Here is an 18,028-nt window from a genome sequence, read left to right on the forward strand (position 1 = left end):
ATAGAAGTACTTGCTTTTTTAACTTTTACTAGAAGCAAATTTTCATTCAACTTTGCATCAGGTTTATTTTAAAAATTAACTTTAGCATATCATTTTTATCTACACAAAATTTGATTAATTATAAATAAATAAACTTTAATAAAGAAATGGTAAAATCATTACTGAATTAGATAAGCAGTTTAATATTATTGAGTTTAAACAAAAACATAAGAGTTAAAACAATAAAATAAGATCAACAAAAATGTCAAAAAAAGACTTTATTGCATTTATTAAAAATACAGCTGCACATATTAATCTATAGTGTAAATATTGTTTAACAATATTCTTTAATATTTCAAATGAATTATAAAGATATTTTTTAATTTTTTACATTTTATTAAATTAAAAAAAAATGGCACTGTCTGACCTAAATAAGTACTGTCATTGTTACTGTCTACTGTCATTGTTACCCCTTTTAAGGGGTTACAATGATGGTAGTACATTTTGTGCTGTAAACTTTAAATTTAAATTGTTAGAGGCCAAATTATAATTGTTATTTTGACGAACAAAACAGAAAAATCATTTAAATATATATTAGCACTAACCTATATTTTATGTTTTCAAAATAAGCAGTAAAAAAATTTGTAGAATTGCCATGAAAATATATTTTAACATTATTTAAAAGATTACCATTAAACTGAAAAAGTTTGTTTAAAGAAGCAACTAAAAAACCATCTTAAATGGTTAGCTATGAGAAACAACATAGTTATATAACATCATAAAAATACACGTAATATAATATTATTGAACGGCTTTGCTTAACTTATAAAAGGTGTAAGATATGAGTAAATTTTATACTTCATTTTTGCAATATTGAGATTTTATATGTTATATTTGTATTATCCCAAAACCTGCAACTTGAAAAGCGTTTTGTTTTAAATTGCAACAAAACATTTTTGTTCATTTGTTCAAATTTTATAAAAAATGTTTTTTTTACCAGTTTTTTTTAAATTATTCTATCCAATATTTATTAAAAGCATTCTTTCCGCTATTTTTATTTTAGTTCAAATAGTAAAAAAAAATGAAATTTTTAAATCCTGTAGGCGAACTTAAAAATCACCATATTGCCAGTGTTTTTTGTGTGCTGGCATTATATTTTAAACGGAGAAGACTGTATTATGTATTATTTATATATATATATAATGAATATATTCTATATATATATACATATATACAACCCTCGGAATTAGGAAAAAAACTGTTTGAGGTCAGCATTAAGTCGGTAAAAAAATTTGCCACAAAGAAGTTACCTTAAAACAGAAACGGGGTCGGTAATTTTTTGCAGACCTAAAACACTTTTAGTTTAGCAGTTAGGTTGGCATTGCTGAATGCTGACCCTAATTCCAAAGGTTGTATATATATATATATATATATATATATATATATATATATATATATATATATATATATAATATATATATACACAAAATAAATTTACTAATTATTTATAAAACTTGTTAGCTTAAATAAATTAGTTTTATTTTTTAAGTCCGAAAGTGAATATAACGAAGAAACATCAGAAAGCTCAGAGGAAATTGATGAGGAGGTCAGCTTTAAATTAACATAATTTAATTTTTTAATATTTTCTAATTAGGCAAAAAATAAATAGCTGTTTTCTTAGTTGAATTGAAAAAATAATAAGTCTTTATATGTTTTATTTTATCTGCATTTCAATGAACAATATTCAATCAAAAAACATATCATTTTAAACAAATAAATACGGTTCATTTGTCAATATAATATATCTCACGTTATATTAAATAAAACATATTACTGTGTATTTATAAAAAAAGTATTTTTTAGGATAATGTAAAAGACAATGAACATATTGAGTCAAAGGTCATGGAGGTATTTATATTTTTTTATTTTAATATAAATTTTTTATTTACATACATTAGTTCGCAACATTTAAAGCAAAAAAAAATAAAACAAAACTGTCCCTTTGTTAAATTAATGGAATATTAATTTTTATAAAATAAACAAAATTTATACTAATTTAAATGAAGTCAGGTTTAGATTAGTATCATCTTGATCACCTTGTTACTAGTAATATGTAATATGTTGTTACTAGTAATATGTAACATAGTTAAAAAATTTTTAATTCTTAAAAAGAAGACTAATTAATATTTATATAAATTGAAAGATTTTACTTGTAAAAAAACAATAAATATGAATCAAGTTAAAGATATTAGCAAAATTAAAATGTCTAAGGCAAAGGGGTAATTTTAATTTTCATAAAAATAACTTTACTTATCTTAAATTCCTAACAAAAACAGTTATTACAAGTTATATTAAAAAAAAAATACAAAAGGAAAATTTTAAAATGCATTAACTTGGTAGGCTCAATTCATTTGATTAAAACGATTTTAGTTTGTATTACTGATAGAGCTAACTTGATGAATAAAAATGATCAAGATATGAAACTTGGATATCAAATTTCAAAAAATACATGCTATTCATCTATGTGTGGTTGATGCGCTTTTAACTAAGAAATGTTAAAACACATGATTATGGTTATAACCACACCCATCAATTTATGGAAGCAGTATCCTAATCCTAAACAAGCTGATAATAATGATAATTATTGGGTTAAAGTTGGTGATGAAGTTCAAACTGCTCTTGCACCTGGTAAAGATTGTATTCTGTTATTGAGTATTGAATATTGAGAACATTTTGAAATAAAATTGGTTAAAAGATTTTGTAGATTTTCAGTGATGATGTGAACATCAGTGATCACTAGTAAGAAATGATGACCTGACGAATACATTTTATTAAAAAGTTTTCTTTCGGGATTCTCACACAAAATAAAACAGTATTTTTTAAGAACAAAAATTATCAATTTAGCAATCAAATTTAATATAATAAAATAACTAACATAATTTTAGTTATATAAATATACAAAACTATAATATAATATATAAATATTTCTATATAAATATATCACTAAAATGATAGTAATATAAATATTACATTATTTTAGTGATTTGATGATTGTTCTGACAATGACAAAGAAAGCAAGACATGGTATAACTAATAAGATAAGAAATGCCATGAACAGGATTAAGCTAAAAAACTCAAACTTTTTCGTGAAAATAATCAGATACAATTTAAATTATTCTTTATAAGTAGAATATAAAAGATCATTCTCTATACTTAGAAATACTTAACTGAAAATGATTAACTGAAAATTTTCTGTTAATATTTTAATATAACTCTTTATAATATTTTTACACACTTACTCAAGGCCTATGGGTAATAATTAAAAAGGTAAAGTGGAGGAAGCTAGTTTTTTTATTAAGTTTTCATTTATGTTTAAAATAATGCTAAAAATTATATATTTGGAATATAAAGCTAAACTATTCCATATATAACCAAATAAATAAAAATTCAACATTTGTTTTACCTTAAAGGATAATATTCAAGACCTCAGTGAATCTGAAGAAGAGATTGAGAAGGTTATATTTTTTTTATTCAAATAGTTAAAACACGTTGAAACAATTGTTCATTTATATATAGCTACTATACGTACTCAATGTACTCTATGAAAAAATATGTAAATATTTCTAGTTTTTAAAATATAACATATTTGGTAATAGATAATATAAAATATAGAGTAAAACAGGGTCAAATGAAATTGCAGGTAGAATGAATGAGCTATAACAATGTTTATTCTTTTGCTCTTAATTAATCATATAATAATCTTTTTGCAAATATTTTTTGATCATGTTGTAGAGTATATATTTTTCTGAGTAAGATGATATCATATTTTATTTTTAATAAAACAATTTTTGTTATAATATCTTAAGTTTTAGAATGCGTAATAAGATTTTTTTCTTTCTTTTTTAAAAGTGAACTTAAAACCTTTAGAAATTAAATTTGATATAATTTTACTGTTTTACGTTTATTGTTATAACTTTTTACGCTTATCTAGAGTCTTTTTTCAAAATTAAATTTTCCATTTAGGAAAAATGAATAAAAAATAGAAACTGAGAATTGTGGGGTTGAATGAAATACCCTAACAATAAGTGAAGGAACTGCTCACTTGTTCAATGCGGTTTTATTAATTAAGTCTCAATCAAACAATCAAACTCTATAAATGTTTTGCATCATTTTAAATCGATTATCTGTTCTAATAAAAATCATCACAAAAATGAAAGTTATTTTTTTCAATATTTAAATATTTTTATATATTTAAATACAAAGTTCTCAATAACTTAAAAATTCTCAAAGTTCAAATCTCAAAAACCTTGCAAAAAACAAAACATCTTTTTCTCATAACAAGTAAATAAAATTCTTAACTATTTTATTTGACCCCATTTTATTCTTTAATATATACATTTTAATTTTTTTTATTTCAATAAAAAACAAGATCGTATTTGTAAATAAAATGCTTGCATCAACAAAAATTATTATTTTACTCATTGACACTTTATTATTTATTAACTTATTTATTTATTGCTTTCTTTATTCTAACTTGCATAGATTGCTTGCACTCTTGTTGCAAGTGTAGTAAAAAAAGAAAGAAACCTTTTTATAATTTCATTATTTTAAAAATTATGAAATATCAAAAAAAAAAAAAATTAAAATAATTGCTTTAATAAGATATTTTGGTTCAAACATAACCAAACCCTAAAAATCAAACATGTTTTGGTAATTAGGTTTTAGCATGAAAGTTTCAAAAAGGCAGTTTAAAAATGAAGAAGGACATTTTGTTGAATTTTTTTTGCTAATTCCAAGAAAGGTTTTAGATTTTTTAATTTCTACTCTTTAAGTTATAGTATAAACAAAATAATATTTAGGTTTCACTTTGATTCCCACTATTACAAGCTCAACCTTGGTTGTGTGTTTTTATTTTTTGTCCATTAGTTTTTTCTGTTTGTATTATGTTATGTATATATTTTAAAGGGACTACCAGGTAATTAGACATGTTTTGTTCATATTCAAGAGAATAATAGGGTTTTAAATCTTCATATACAAGCGTGTTTGATACTTACGAGTTTTAGTAAACAATGTCATTGTAAAAATTTTGACAAAAAAATTTACGATTTCATAATTTTTTTTTTTCCTACATTAAAAAAGTTGTTCAGCTTTTTGTGAAGATGGTTTCAGCGTTTTTTGGTAGTTTTACTATTTCTTTTAAGACATTAATTTGTTTTTTTGTCATTTCAGGCAAAAAGAAAAAGAGGAAAAAGGTTCTGCCTATATTGTGAAAGGATGTTTAGCAATCTGTCTCGCCATGTAAAAAAGGCACACAGAAATGAAAAAATACTTCAAAATCTAGTTGAAGACTCATTAAAAAAAGAGCTTGCTCTTATAAAAAAAGAGGGCATCATTGCTTTTAATATGAAACAAGCTCTGGAGGACATACCTCAATATCAAACGAGCTAAAACTCTAATATTAAAAAAAATAAATAAATTGATAGGAATAAAGTAATTACATGCATCCACTGCTACATAACAATGTCGAAACGAAATTTCTCACGACATTCAAAAAAATGCCAATTAAAAACAGTAGTTCCCACAACAATTTATAAAATACCGCTAGTAATGTCAAATAATGAATTACCTGATGATGAAATATTCAACAGAAAAATTATTTTTAAGCTAAGGGATGGTGACATAGGAAGTCTATGCAGAAATGATAAACCTTTGCTGTATATTGGTTACAGAATGTTTTTGAAGGTAAGAAGCAAACAGGATAAATTGGGGGAGGTTTGTACCCAGGTACGAAAAAATATGAGAAGTATAGCCTCCCTCTACAAAATTTTTAAAACAAGAACAGATATTGAAGTAATTTCAAATGACATTGCCGACATGTTTCGCAAAATAAATTTTGATGAAACAATGCAAGCTGTTTTGACATATACATCAAATTCAGAAAACAAAGATTGTTCTATTAAACCAGGACTCAAAAAAACACTTTACTATTTACTTAAAAAAGCTGCAGAAAGCTTGGAGTTCTATTATATCAGAAATGACTTAGAAAGTGAACTTGAAAATTTAAAAAAATTCAAAATAATGCTGCAAAGAAGTCATGTCGAAATATTCGGAGATGCTGATTACGAACTTAACAAAAATCAGCATCTGAATCTGAGGAAGCCAGAAAACTTGCCCTTGGAGCAAGACCTTAAAATTGTAAGAAAACATGTTATAAACACAATGAACTCCATAATCACAAACAAAAATTATAAATTTGAAAATGCCAATACTTATGTTGAGCTTCGAAATTCTGCCTGTGTCAGGCTAACCATAATAATGGTAAACGAGCAGGTGAGGTGGCAAGAATTTCTTTACACCATTGGAATATGGCTAAAAAAGGCATCTGGATTGATGAGAAAAGGTGCAAAGAAATCATAACACAGTACCAAGAATTATTTGCAAACCTATAAATTTTATTTGTAGAAGGCAAAGGAAAATCGATTGTGCCTGTATTAATTCTATTGGACACATATCAAGCTATGGAAAAACTTGCATGTCCGACTTTTAGAAATGTAGCAGGTGTTCATCCAACAAATATATATCTCTTTCCGAGCACACAAAACTCGGAAGAGCATATTGTTGGATGGCACTCTGTAAAAACAGTAATTTCAAAATTAAGTCTTAAAAACCCAGACAATATTACGGCAACATCAAACCGACATCGAATCAGCTATCTCCATGCTGATTTAGATGTTGAAGAAGAAGTTAAAACACTTTTTTACGAATTTATGGGACATTCAAAGCAAATGAACAAAAGTAGGTATCAAGCTCCTCTATCAGCAAAGATAATTTCCAGGCTTGGAGCAAATTTGGAAAAATTTGATAGAGGTAATATTTTAATAACTAGATTTTAAAAATAACTTTAAAGTATTAACAATAATTACATTTGGAATATATAAATAATTACTTTAAATCAGATTAATTTACTTTGACATTTTTATTCAGGAGGAGAAGAAGATGATGAAGACAACGATGATGATAAGTTTGAATGTTTGACAGAAAGCCAATCCGCAAAAAATGAAAGTAAATAATTTATTCTATATACTGAAAAAACTTTTTATAACCAATACTTAAACTTTTTGAAAATACTGAGTGAATAATTTAATTTAAACATTTAATCATTGAACAGTTTTTTAAAACTATTTGTTGTACTTGTGGAAATAATTTATTTTTAAATTATGCTCATAAACAATTAACAAAATTAAAAATATAAGGCAAGGGTCGAATTAAGTGATTGCAAATTTCAGATTCCAGAAACATTTGTGGTTTTTAAATTTTCAGTATATCAAAAATCTTTAAAAAGTCGTGATTTTTCATTATTCTTTACTTAAATAAAGGGGAAATTAACACATACCTACCAGATCACAAAATATTAGGGAAAGAAACAAGTTAACTGCATTAATTGTTAGGGCTCTATTTAAATCTACTGGGCCTGTTTTATAATTTTATTTTCTAAGTGCATGCCAAATTCCAAGAAATAGTATTATGTAGCAGATATGTAAATTTTTGTAGCAGAATAGCTACATAAGTTGAAATATTGTAAATTAAGAAAAATATTCTGCAAATAACAACAAAATTGTATAACAAAACTACCAAAAGTGGAACTTAGCCTGAGACAGACCACAGTTTTATTAAGCAACCTTTAATCTAACTAAATAGTCAACTTTTTTTAATAATTGTTATTTTTTTATGAAATTTCCACTATTGTGATATTATTTTCTTTCTTATAATGCAAAGTCTCATTCTGATGTTATATTATAGTCAAATATATACTAATTTCACTAAGACTCTCATAACTTAAATAGTTAAAATATTACTTTTATGAAAAGCTGTTAATCCTGGTATTAAAAATACAGGATTCAATTACTTAATGTTATATGCAAATAATAATAGTAACAATGATAATAATAATATAATCGATAGGTTTTATCATGCATTAGATAAAGGTGGAGAGGTTTAAGGCCATTGCTCTTGACATTTCTAAAGTATTTGATAAAGTTTGGCATGCTGGTCATTCTGGCTGGTCTATGGTGTATCTGGCAACATCTTTAAGATTATTGAATCCTTCTTTTCCAATCATAGCATAAAAGTTGTCCTCGTTGGACAGCACTCTTCTTCTTATTCTGTAACTTCAGGGGTTCCTCAAGGTTCTATCCTTGGCCTTGAGGGATTTGAGCTTGAAAAGGAGCTCACTTCTACTACAGCATGGGGCTCACAGTGGCTGTTGAACTTCAATAAAGATAAAACTTTAAATTTTTTTCAGCCAATCGTTATCAAAATCAATAATTTAGATCTTCCTATATTTATGAACGGCAAAGTACTCGATGAGTCATGCACTCTTCATCTTCTAGGATTAACTCTTACTTCTGATCTTTCTTAGATACTATATATCAAATCTGTTGCAAAATTAGCACCTGCTAAGGTTGCATCTCTCTATAGACCTCGACACTTTCTTACTCTGGATTCTATTCTCTATCTCTATAAATCTCAAATCCAGCCTTGTATGGAATACTGTTGCCATATCTGGGGTGGAACTTATAATGATGCCCTTTGTCTTTTAGACAAGGTGCAAAAATGCATTGCAAATATATAGTTGGACCTGCTCTTGCAGCCAACCTCCAACCATTATCACATCGTCATAATGTTGTTTCTCTTTCTTTTTTCTACAAATACTATAATGGGTACTGCTCTAAAGAGCTAACGTCTCTTGTGCCATCCACTAAAATTCATTCTCATGTTACTTGTCGTTCAATTAAGTTTCATCCTTTTTCTGTGACTGTTTCTAAGTGCTCCATAAACTCTTATTCGTCTAGTTTTTTTTCCCCCGAACATCAGTTCTTTGGAATTCGCTTCCTTCATCTCGCTTTCCTGATTCATATAATTTGCAATCCTTTAAGATGTCTGTCAATTGTTATCTTGCTCTATAAACTTTTCTCTGCTAGTAACTTCAACCAATCGTTATCTTGCTTTATAATCTTTTCTCTTCTAGTAACTTTCGACTTTAATTAGTCATTGCTTGTAGCCTTGTTAGAAGCGAAGATGTTTAAAAGAAAAAAAAAAAAAAATATATATATATATATATATATATATATATATATATATATATATATATATATATATATATATAAAAGAAGTAATTATGTACATCAAACCACCAACTTTACTTCACTAATAACTTCAAAGGCATTTTCAGTTATATGAAAATATTGGTTTTAGCAGTACAGAAAGTACCCTTTGCTTTTAATAAACTTTATTATAATTCTCATTGGTTAATTTTAAATGTAATGCATGTTTTTTTACAATCATTAGTAACAGTTTAACAAATGTTGAATTTAAACGTTCATGTTTGTAAACGCTCGTAATTTTTCTAGATTACTTTTTATTTTAATTATTAAACTATATTTATAGTACGCCATACATACAGTTCAGAAACCTAAACAAACAGTTCAGAAAACCATTCATTTTTAAATTTTTGTTACAACTCTCTTTTAACCTATAGTTCTATAATTAACAAACAAGTGTGAAAAACATTGGTGCTTTAAACTTGCTCTAAAGCACCAATGTTTGGGCCTGGTAGTTGAGGTGGTAATGGCGCACATTATTATTAAACTATATTTATTGTTTTTTATATATTATTATTTTCTTTATTAGCGTGTGATGATTTTGATTCTAATTTTAATGAGATGCCTTCTACAAAAAGAAGTAGAAAATGTATTTTTTATGCAATTTCTAAATGAGAATTTAACGTAAAAAAAAAAAAAAAAAATTTTTAACAATACAAATGAATGATTTTTGACTGATTGTCAAATCTTTTTTAGAAGTAAATTCTGATAACCAAACAGAGTATTTTTCAAACAAATGTGCAAATGGTAAATTTTGTATTATTTAAATAAACTTAAATTATTTAAATGTTATTTTTAAAAAGAATATTGAGTTTAGAGCTACTTGCCATATAAATATTATTTTAAAAGTTTATTTCTATTTCAAACTAAAACTTAAATTTTTATTTTTAATTTTTACTATTTCAAATCAAAACTTAAATTTCTATTTTTTTCTATTTCAAATCAAAACTTAAAATTATATTTAAATTTTTTTCTGTTTCAAATTAAAACTTGCAAGTATTGGTAGTAAAGTAAAATTTTGAAATTTATTTTATAGACAATGTTGATTTTAAAAAAATCACATCTAACTGTAAAAAAGAGAAAGAACTAAAGACAAAAATCTATGATTGTAAGTTTCTAATGCTTATTAAAAAATGTACTACATTTTTTTGTTTCAGATTTCAAAAATAATATTTTGAATCTTAAAATTTTATTTAGCAAAAGTAAACGAAAAGCTGAAAATTGTAGAAAACTCAATACAAGGTAAAAAATTTACAAAGGAAACAAATGATTACAATATTACTATTATGCTTATATAAAATTTAAATTTTTTATTCTTTTATTTGTAAAACTTATTTTTTACGGTTTTTTTTAAATAAATAATTTTTGAAAAATAAATGTTTTTTTTTCTTTTCAACTAAATTGTAATAATAAATGCATATCAACAAAACATACTCGCCAAAATCACTGAAAAAAACACCATTTTAATTTTATTTTTTTACCATTGAAACTCGGGTTGAAACTAAATTCCAGTGAGCAAATCCAGGTTTTGCATTCTTTATAAAATCTTGACCCAAATATAATAAGTGCTTAAATAAGTAAATATTGAACTCGTTTTTAATAGTAATAAGTTATAACAAATTTGCTATAATATAATTGTTTAGTATAATAAACATATTAAATTATCTTTATATAAATTATATAAAACATAATTTATATAAATTATATAAAAAACTTTATATAATTTATATAAATTATATAAAAAACATATTAAATTATCTATCACAAATTATTATAAGAAAATGAGTATAAACGGTTTACATAAATTTAAATAATTCAGATCTTGATTTTACAAAAAACGTGAAACCTAGATTTGCTCACTGGAAAAAATCAACCTGAAACTCGATTGTTAGTCGTAAAAAGTAACGTTTGTACGCCAAACAACTTAAGAATATCTACTTTGATTTTCAAGTATTCTTTAAAAAGATAATATTTTGTGATTACGAAGTAATTTAATTAGTTTTTTTATAAAAAGTATATTGGAATTGGGCTTATAGAAGTTATTAAGAAAAGTAAGGAATAGAGTTTTTAAATGGGTTAGTTAAAACTTATAAAAAAAGTCTGAGTTCAATTTCACTTATAAAAAAAGTCTGAGTTCAATTTCAAATTCAATGTTTATCTATTTAACTTAAACTGAAAAAAATTAAAAAAACTAAGCTTGTGGTCTTAATTAAAAAAATCGAGTTGTATTTAAATCTTTTATTAAAAGTAAACTGAAAGATCAGCAATGTTATTTTTTAAAATCTATTATCAAGAACTATTACAATCAAAAAACCATTAAAATTTTCTTTACATTTCAAAAGAAAATCTGACACCGTGAAAAAACTCTAAATTAAATGCTTGTTTTTAAAATAACACCATGTAACAACATTTTTGTTTATGTTAATTTTTTAATGTTTCTTACATAATTTTTGTATGCTGATTTCAGTGGTACCATTGGTTTTTCTCTATCATCAAGATTTCCTGAGAAAAAGCATAAAGTATATTTCGGAGTTTTCGTATATGTGTAATGCAATTAAAACATTATATATATATGCTGATTTTAACTATATTCGTGTGTTTATTTTCAGTTTAACTAATTACAACTGTTACATGAAGTGGTGAATATGTCTAGTAGATCCTGCAAGCTTTGTCCTGACTCATTCTGTTATGTTTGTGGTTATTATATTAGTCCAACACAAGCTAAACATAAGATTGTCAGTGGTACAAAATTCTTTACTGCATATCATGCTTATTTTGGCATGGCTATGGGAGATCAGGACAAATCGTGGGCACCACACTACAGTTGTGGTAGCTGCAGATCAACTCTGGAAGGATGGCTGCGTGGAATCCGAAAGTCAATGCCCTTTGCGATTCCGAGAATATGGAGAGAACCGACGAACCATCATGATGACTGCTTTTTCTGCATTGTTGACATTTCAAAGTATAAAAAACCGAAAGATAGGCTGACTCCAGTTTATCCAAGTACACTATCTTCTATTGGACCAGTTCCACACAGTGATGAATTGCCTGTTCCTACTCCACCTCAATCCGAAGAAGCAGCTGCATATCATTCTGAAGTAGACTCACCGGATGAACTCAATGATGACTGTGATTTCAGGGAACCGAATGATTCACCTCATTTCCCTATCCAACAAGAACTTGATGACTTAGTACGAGATTTAGGTCTCACTAAATCAAATGCAGAACTTCTGACATCACGTTTGAAAAAATGGAATTTATTAGATCCAAGCTGCAGAACCTCGAAATACCGAAAAAGACATGAAACATTCGCATACTTTTATGTAGTATCAGAATCACTGTGCTATTGTCATGACGTTCGTGGTCTTTTCAATGACATTGGCATTGTTCACAATCCTGAAGAGTGGAGATTATTCATTGACAGCTCAACAAGAAGTCTAAAGGCAGTTATGCTCCATAACGGAAACCAATTTCCTTCGATTCCAGTAGCTCATTCCGTTCATCTAAAGGAAGACTATAAGAACGTGAAGTTGTTGCTTGAGAAAATCAACTACGACAGTTACAAGTGGGATGTATGTGGAGACTTTAAGATGCTAGCATTTCTTCTCGGTCTGCAAGGAGGATACACAAAGTACTCGTGTTTTCTTTGTTTATGGGATAGCAGGGCTGCAAACCAGCACTTCACAAGACGTGAGTGGCCAGTGAGAGAACATTTACAGCCTGGTTTGCACAATGTTATTAATCAATCTCTGATACCTGTTGAAAAGATCTTACTACCACCCCTTCACATTAAACTTGGTCTTATCAAACAATTTGTCAAAGCATTAAACCCAGATAGTGCAGCATTCCAGCATATTCGGCAGATGTTTCCAAAGGTGTCAGATGCAAAAATTTCAGCAGGTATATTCGTTGGTCCACAGATTAAAGTTATGTTGGCATGTAAGGAGCTTGAGGACAAAATGTCTGCTGTTGAAAAAGAAGCATGGACTGCATTTAGACATGTTGTTCATAGCTTTTTAGGCAACAATAAGAGTGATAACTACAAAGAGATAGTGGAAAACTTAATTGTACGGTACGCAGATATGAAATGCAGAATGTCAATAAAGCTGCATTACCTGCATTCACACTTAGAATTTTTCAGACCAAATTTGGGTGATGTGAGTGAAGAGCACGGGGAACGTTTCCATCAGGATATTCTTGCAATGGAGAAAAGATACCAGGGCAGATGGGATGCAGCTATGATGGGTGACTACATCTGGTGTTTGATACGCGATGACGAGAAACTTCATAAAAGAAAACCTCGTTCTACTGTTCACTTTTAGTGTTTTTTGAGATTGTGAGAGACTGTTACAATACAATATAATGTAACATTATGTAATATATGTAAGAAACATGATGTAACATGAAGTTTTGTAACATAACATAACACTTTTGAATTAGTAAATGTTTTATATTGACTAAAGTAGAATCTAATGCAAAACGATTTATATTAATTATATGTTTAATTGATTATTTTTTTTTTTACGACCAAACGATTGATGCAATAAAAAATCCAATGTCATATTCAGACTCAGCATACTCAAATTAATTAAGAAACATCAAAAAACTTTGATAAACAGAAATTTTTTTTTTTTTTGTTACATTGTGTAATCATAGCTTTTAACTTTTTATAAATTAATTATTTTTTTATAAACAAATTATTAAAAGAATAAAAGTAATTAAAAAATAATAGTATAAGTAAATTGTATATATATATTACTTAACTACTTTAAAGACTTTTAAACCTTTTGAAAGGATTTAAAAACTTTAAACTTTTAAGTTTAATTTTTAAAAGACATCATTAAAAAGTTTTATATATAATTAAATAAAAACTTTTATAATCGATGTAACTCTTTATTGAATTAATTTTCGTAAAATATTTCAAGGGAGTATAGATACTCTCGTTGTCAAGTATAATATATATATTATACTAATAGTATAGATACCCTCGTTGTCAAGTATAATCCGAGACATGTTGTGTTCAATGTTAAAAAAAAAGGTTGGAGATAAATTTTTGTGAAAAAAATATAAGAATAAATGCATACCAAGAAAAACTAACTTTATTATTTTAGTCGAAGCTCGCGTTCTCCGTTTAAAATATTTTATTAGTTTGTACAATATACTCCGCAATCTACAGACTTGATTCAAGCGCGTTTAATCCAAACGAGTTTTTCATGACGTCATTTAAAAAAATATTGATTTTTTTTTACCTTCAATCAGTAAACATATTTATAACACATTTAAATGAATATTTAATTCTTTTTTACTAATTTAAATCTTAAAAATTTAAAAACATAAAAATATAAAAATATACTTTTTCAAGACATATTAAAAATAATAAAATATATGTTATAATAAAAAAGGTACTACAGTAGAATCCCGTTAACTTAGACTCTGGATAAGTCGGACTTTTACTAAGTCATGTTTTCAATTCCTTTTCCACTCTTTATACATACCGAGAGCTTCTCTTAACTTGGACATCCGCTAAGTCAGGCTAATTATCTATTCCCCTTCAGAGTCCGACTTATCGAATTTCTACCGTAATTTATGACATTTGTCAACAAAAGAACATTGTACAACAAATAAAAACTTCTTACAAGCGTTTTTTTTTTTAATGGCATTTTCAAATTGCAAAGCTAAAAAGATTTTAAATACTTTGCAACTTTTAATTGAAAGTTAGATTTTTGAAATTAAATGCAATTATAAATATAATTATTATAAAATTAAATACATTTTCCTTTGATTAAAATAAAACAGCGTTGCTTTTTATATTGCACTATTTAAACTTTAAGTTTAAATGTTTTAACAAGCTTATAGATTAGTACTTATTAATAAATATAACCATATCTGATTTTAACCTAAATGTTATTCTCATTCAAAATTGAAATTATTTCTCCTTTCATTTGTAAACTTTATGTTTTACAATTTTTCAACAACATCTTATAACTTTTTTATATTTTTTATTTTTTAATTATTTTGTTTAGCAGAAGAAGAAAACGTCAATCATTATCAAGGTTTGATTATAACTTTACGCTTCTTTTTTTCTTAATAAATTTTGGTAATGGTAAGATTTCATAAAAAACATTCAATATAAAAACATTCAATAATCAATACCCATAATGGGAAATAATAAATATTTAACAGAGACACTTCAAAAGCAGATAATAAAGGTAGAAATGTGTAATAAATTTTAATGAAATTTACATTCCATGATCAACATTTGGCTATACACTAAAAGTTGTTTATTAATTAATGAACAACATCTGTAACAAAATGTAACATATATCATAATAAAAAATTATCATTTGTTCAGACAAAGTTATTGTTACAAGACATATTTGTTATGGCCTATTTTTGAAACAATCAATCACATTCTTTTATTAAAATTTTTAAGTAGTATTTTCCAAAGGTGACTCTTTTTTATGGTTTTCATAATTGTAGTATAATTTGATATATGATATAAGATATATGATATTTTATTTAAAAAAGTTAAATGAATGAGAAAATATTAAAAAAAAAAGAGAAGCTGTTTGTCCAACTACTTTTGGACGGCTTTATTATGATTTAGATAAAGCAAGATTGCTTTAAATTTGCTTTAAAAAGTAAACATAACAATCTATATCTGAATCCAACCCTAAATTTTACCGTTCAGTCGTAATAGCACATCCTTTTCTCTGTATCATAATACAAATTTTTATTTAGTAAATCAACGTTGTTCCTGGAATGAGATAGAAACTAATCTATTAATAGAAGAATTTAACGATTTTATCACTGAAAAAGTAAAGCAATGGCCAAGTAAGATATTACACAAAAAATTATTAATGAACACTTTTACGTTACTCATAAAAATCTATAACACCTTTTCATTTTTTTTCAGCAAGAGAAAAAATCAACACATTTACACATAAAGTTCTCCCAAAAAAGAATTATAATGTGGTTAGAACCAAAATTATAAATCTTCGGAATAAAGAAAGGAAAAATAAAATACAAAGAGAAAAACGACGAGAAGACCGCTTAAAATCAATGAATGTGCCAACTCAAATTTAATAATTTGTCTGTGTTTATTTTTGTTATATTTTATCTTGGCTTTACATTTTTCATTATATGCTAAGCAAGAAATTTTTGTTTTATTTTAGTTAAAATTATATACGCTTTTAATTATAATCTCTTTCAATTGGTTGCATTTGAAATTAGTTCAAAAGATTATTTCAATAAAAAAAATTAACTTAATTTAAACTATTTCAAAATGCTTTAATAGCACAGCAGTTTTACTTATAAAAGGTAATTAATTTAATACATTTACCTATAAAATTATCTACTAGATAATTTTATTGGTAAATGTATTAAATACTATTAAATGATAATGCTCTTCTTTTTATTTTTTCAACTATCTTCTTCAAAATTGGAACTAATTAAGAATGTAATCAAGTGAGCGTTTACAAATATGATAACATTTATAGAAAATCAGGTCAAGCTAGGTCAACTGACTACTGGTAACATGTAATCCAGTCCAACCTTGGTAAGGGAGACTCTTTCACGATTAGTCCTAAAGATAATCCCTCTTATCCATAAGATAATCTAATCATTTAAGTAAATGGATGCGACAATCATTAAATAAATTTACAAGTGCAACTACCTAAAACAAAACTCTGTACTTAATGGGTCTCACTATACTCAGAAACATTACATCTAAAATTAAAGTAAATTTTTGGAACTGTTCCATAAATCTACTTTTACGTATATAGAGTGGGTAATTTTTTCTATGTTTTCCTGAGACACTAAAGAATCACTTTTGTTTAGTATATATATTTCGTCTTATACGTTAGATTTCAACATAATTACACATAAGATAGCAAAGCGCAATTTTCAAGTGGCATTGAAAACGTTCACAAGTCATTACGCAATTCTAAGCATATGCATAAAATTTATATTGCAATGATCGCGACTAATTACCATCTAGTGAATTAGAGATTTACAATAATAGCAATTTATCACATTTTTAGGTGTAAAATGTTTTGTCCAAAATTGAAGTAAACTTATCGAGCTGTTCCATAAATTTATTTTAATGTTGGATGTAGTTTTTCTGAATATAGTGAGACTCATCTAAAGAATTTGATTTTAGGTAGTTGCAGTTGTAAATTTATCTTGCAACTTTCTTATCCTTTTAGAATATGACTTTTTTGATTTGTGGGGATGTGGCTACGAAGAGTAGGGGCGCAAAAAGTTTGTCTCTTAACAATAAAACCTTTCAAGATTCTGTAGTAATATATATATAACTTAGGTGCTACATTTCTACCTCTTATATATATAGCGACGTAACACGTTTTTAAGTGTCAACCAAAAACGTGTTACATCGCTATTAACACAAAATATAGCAATGTAGGACGTAATTTATATATATTACTACAGAATCTTGAAATGTTTATTATTAAGAGACAAATTGCTTGCGCCCCTACTCTTCATGGTTCCCCCCTCCCTCGATCATAAATGTTGTCTACGGCCATGCATTGAGTGTAACTTCCGCATTAAAACTCAGCTATAATTTTACGAGTTAAGTAATTTTTTTACAAAGTATAACTTCTATATGAATTTAAGCAGCGGCTGCGTAGCGAATTTAAAAGTGGGTGACAACCAAATTTCTCCCCTTCTCTCCTACGCAGTTTTAGGAGAAGTCGTGGTGCAGTAGTTAGATCGAATAATATGATCGCTTATTCTATGAAAGATTTGAAATAACGTTAACGCTTCTTTTAATATAAAAAGGTTCAGGGGGCCAAAAACAAGGTACTTTCACTTAATTTTAAGTTTCATTTCATGATTTTTACTGTCATTGTATTTTATTACTGACACTA

The 18,028-nt window shown here is 26.5% G+C and overlaps 1 protein-coding gene across 4 annotated transcripts in view; it reads left to right on the plus strand.

The window, feature by feature from the left end:
• The window catches only part of LOC136082419 (DNA ligase 1-like), a 16,573-nt gene extending 236 nt beyond the window's left edge, over positions 1 to 16,337 (plus strand). The window contains exons 2-12 of one of the 4 annotated variants that reach the window (XM_065801655.1): positions 1,529 to 1,585; positions 1,843 to 1,887; positions 3,450 to 3,494; positions 5,209 to 6,846; positions 6,964 to 7,041; positions 9,837 to 9,887; positions 10,177 to 10,248; positions 10,338 to 10,382; positions 15,164 to 15,193; positions 15,882 to 15,974; positions 16,057 to 16,337. In XM_065801655.1, the coding sequence (XP_065657727.1) occupies positions 6,498 to 6,846; positions 6,964 to 7,041; positions 9,837 to 9,887; positions 10,177 to 10,248; positions 10,338 to 10,382; positions 15,164 to 15,193; positions 15,882 to 15,974; positions 16,057 to 16,226 (888 nt within the window). In that variant the 5' untranslated portion in view covers positions 1,529 to 1,585; positions 1,843 to 1,887; positions 3,450 to 3,494; positions 5,209 to 6,497 and the 3' untranslated portion in view covers positions 16,227 to 16,337. Of the gene's footprint in view, positions 1 to 1,472; positions 1,586 to 1,842; positions 1,888 to 3,449; positions 3,495 to 5,208; positions 6,847 to 6,963; positions 7,042 to 9,836; positions 9,888 to 10,176; positions 10,249 to 10,337; positions 10,383 to 15,163; positions 15,194 to 15,881; positions 15,975 to 16,056 lie in introns of those variants that run through there. The other 3 variants (XM_065801656.1, XM_065801654.1, XM_065801657.1) reach the window with 3 other exon arrangements.
• The last annotated feature ends 1,691 nt before the right edge of the window (positions 16,338 to 18,028 follow it).

This window comes from Hydra vulgaris, chromosome 07 (genome assembly GCF_038396675.1).
Source record: "Hydra vulgaris chromosome 07, alternate assembly HydraT2T_AEP".
NCBI lineage: Eukaryota > Metazoa > Cnidaria > Hydrozoa > Anthoathecata > Hydridae > Hydra > Hydra vulgaris.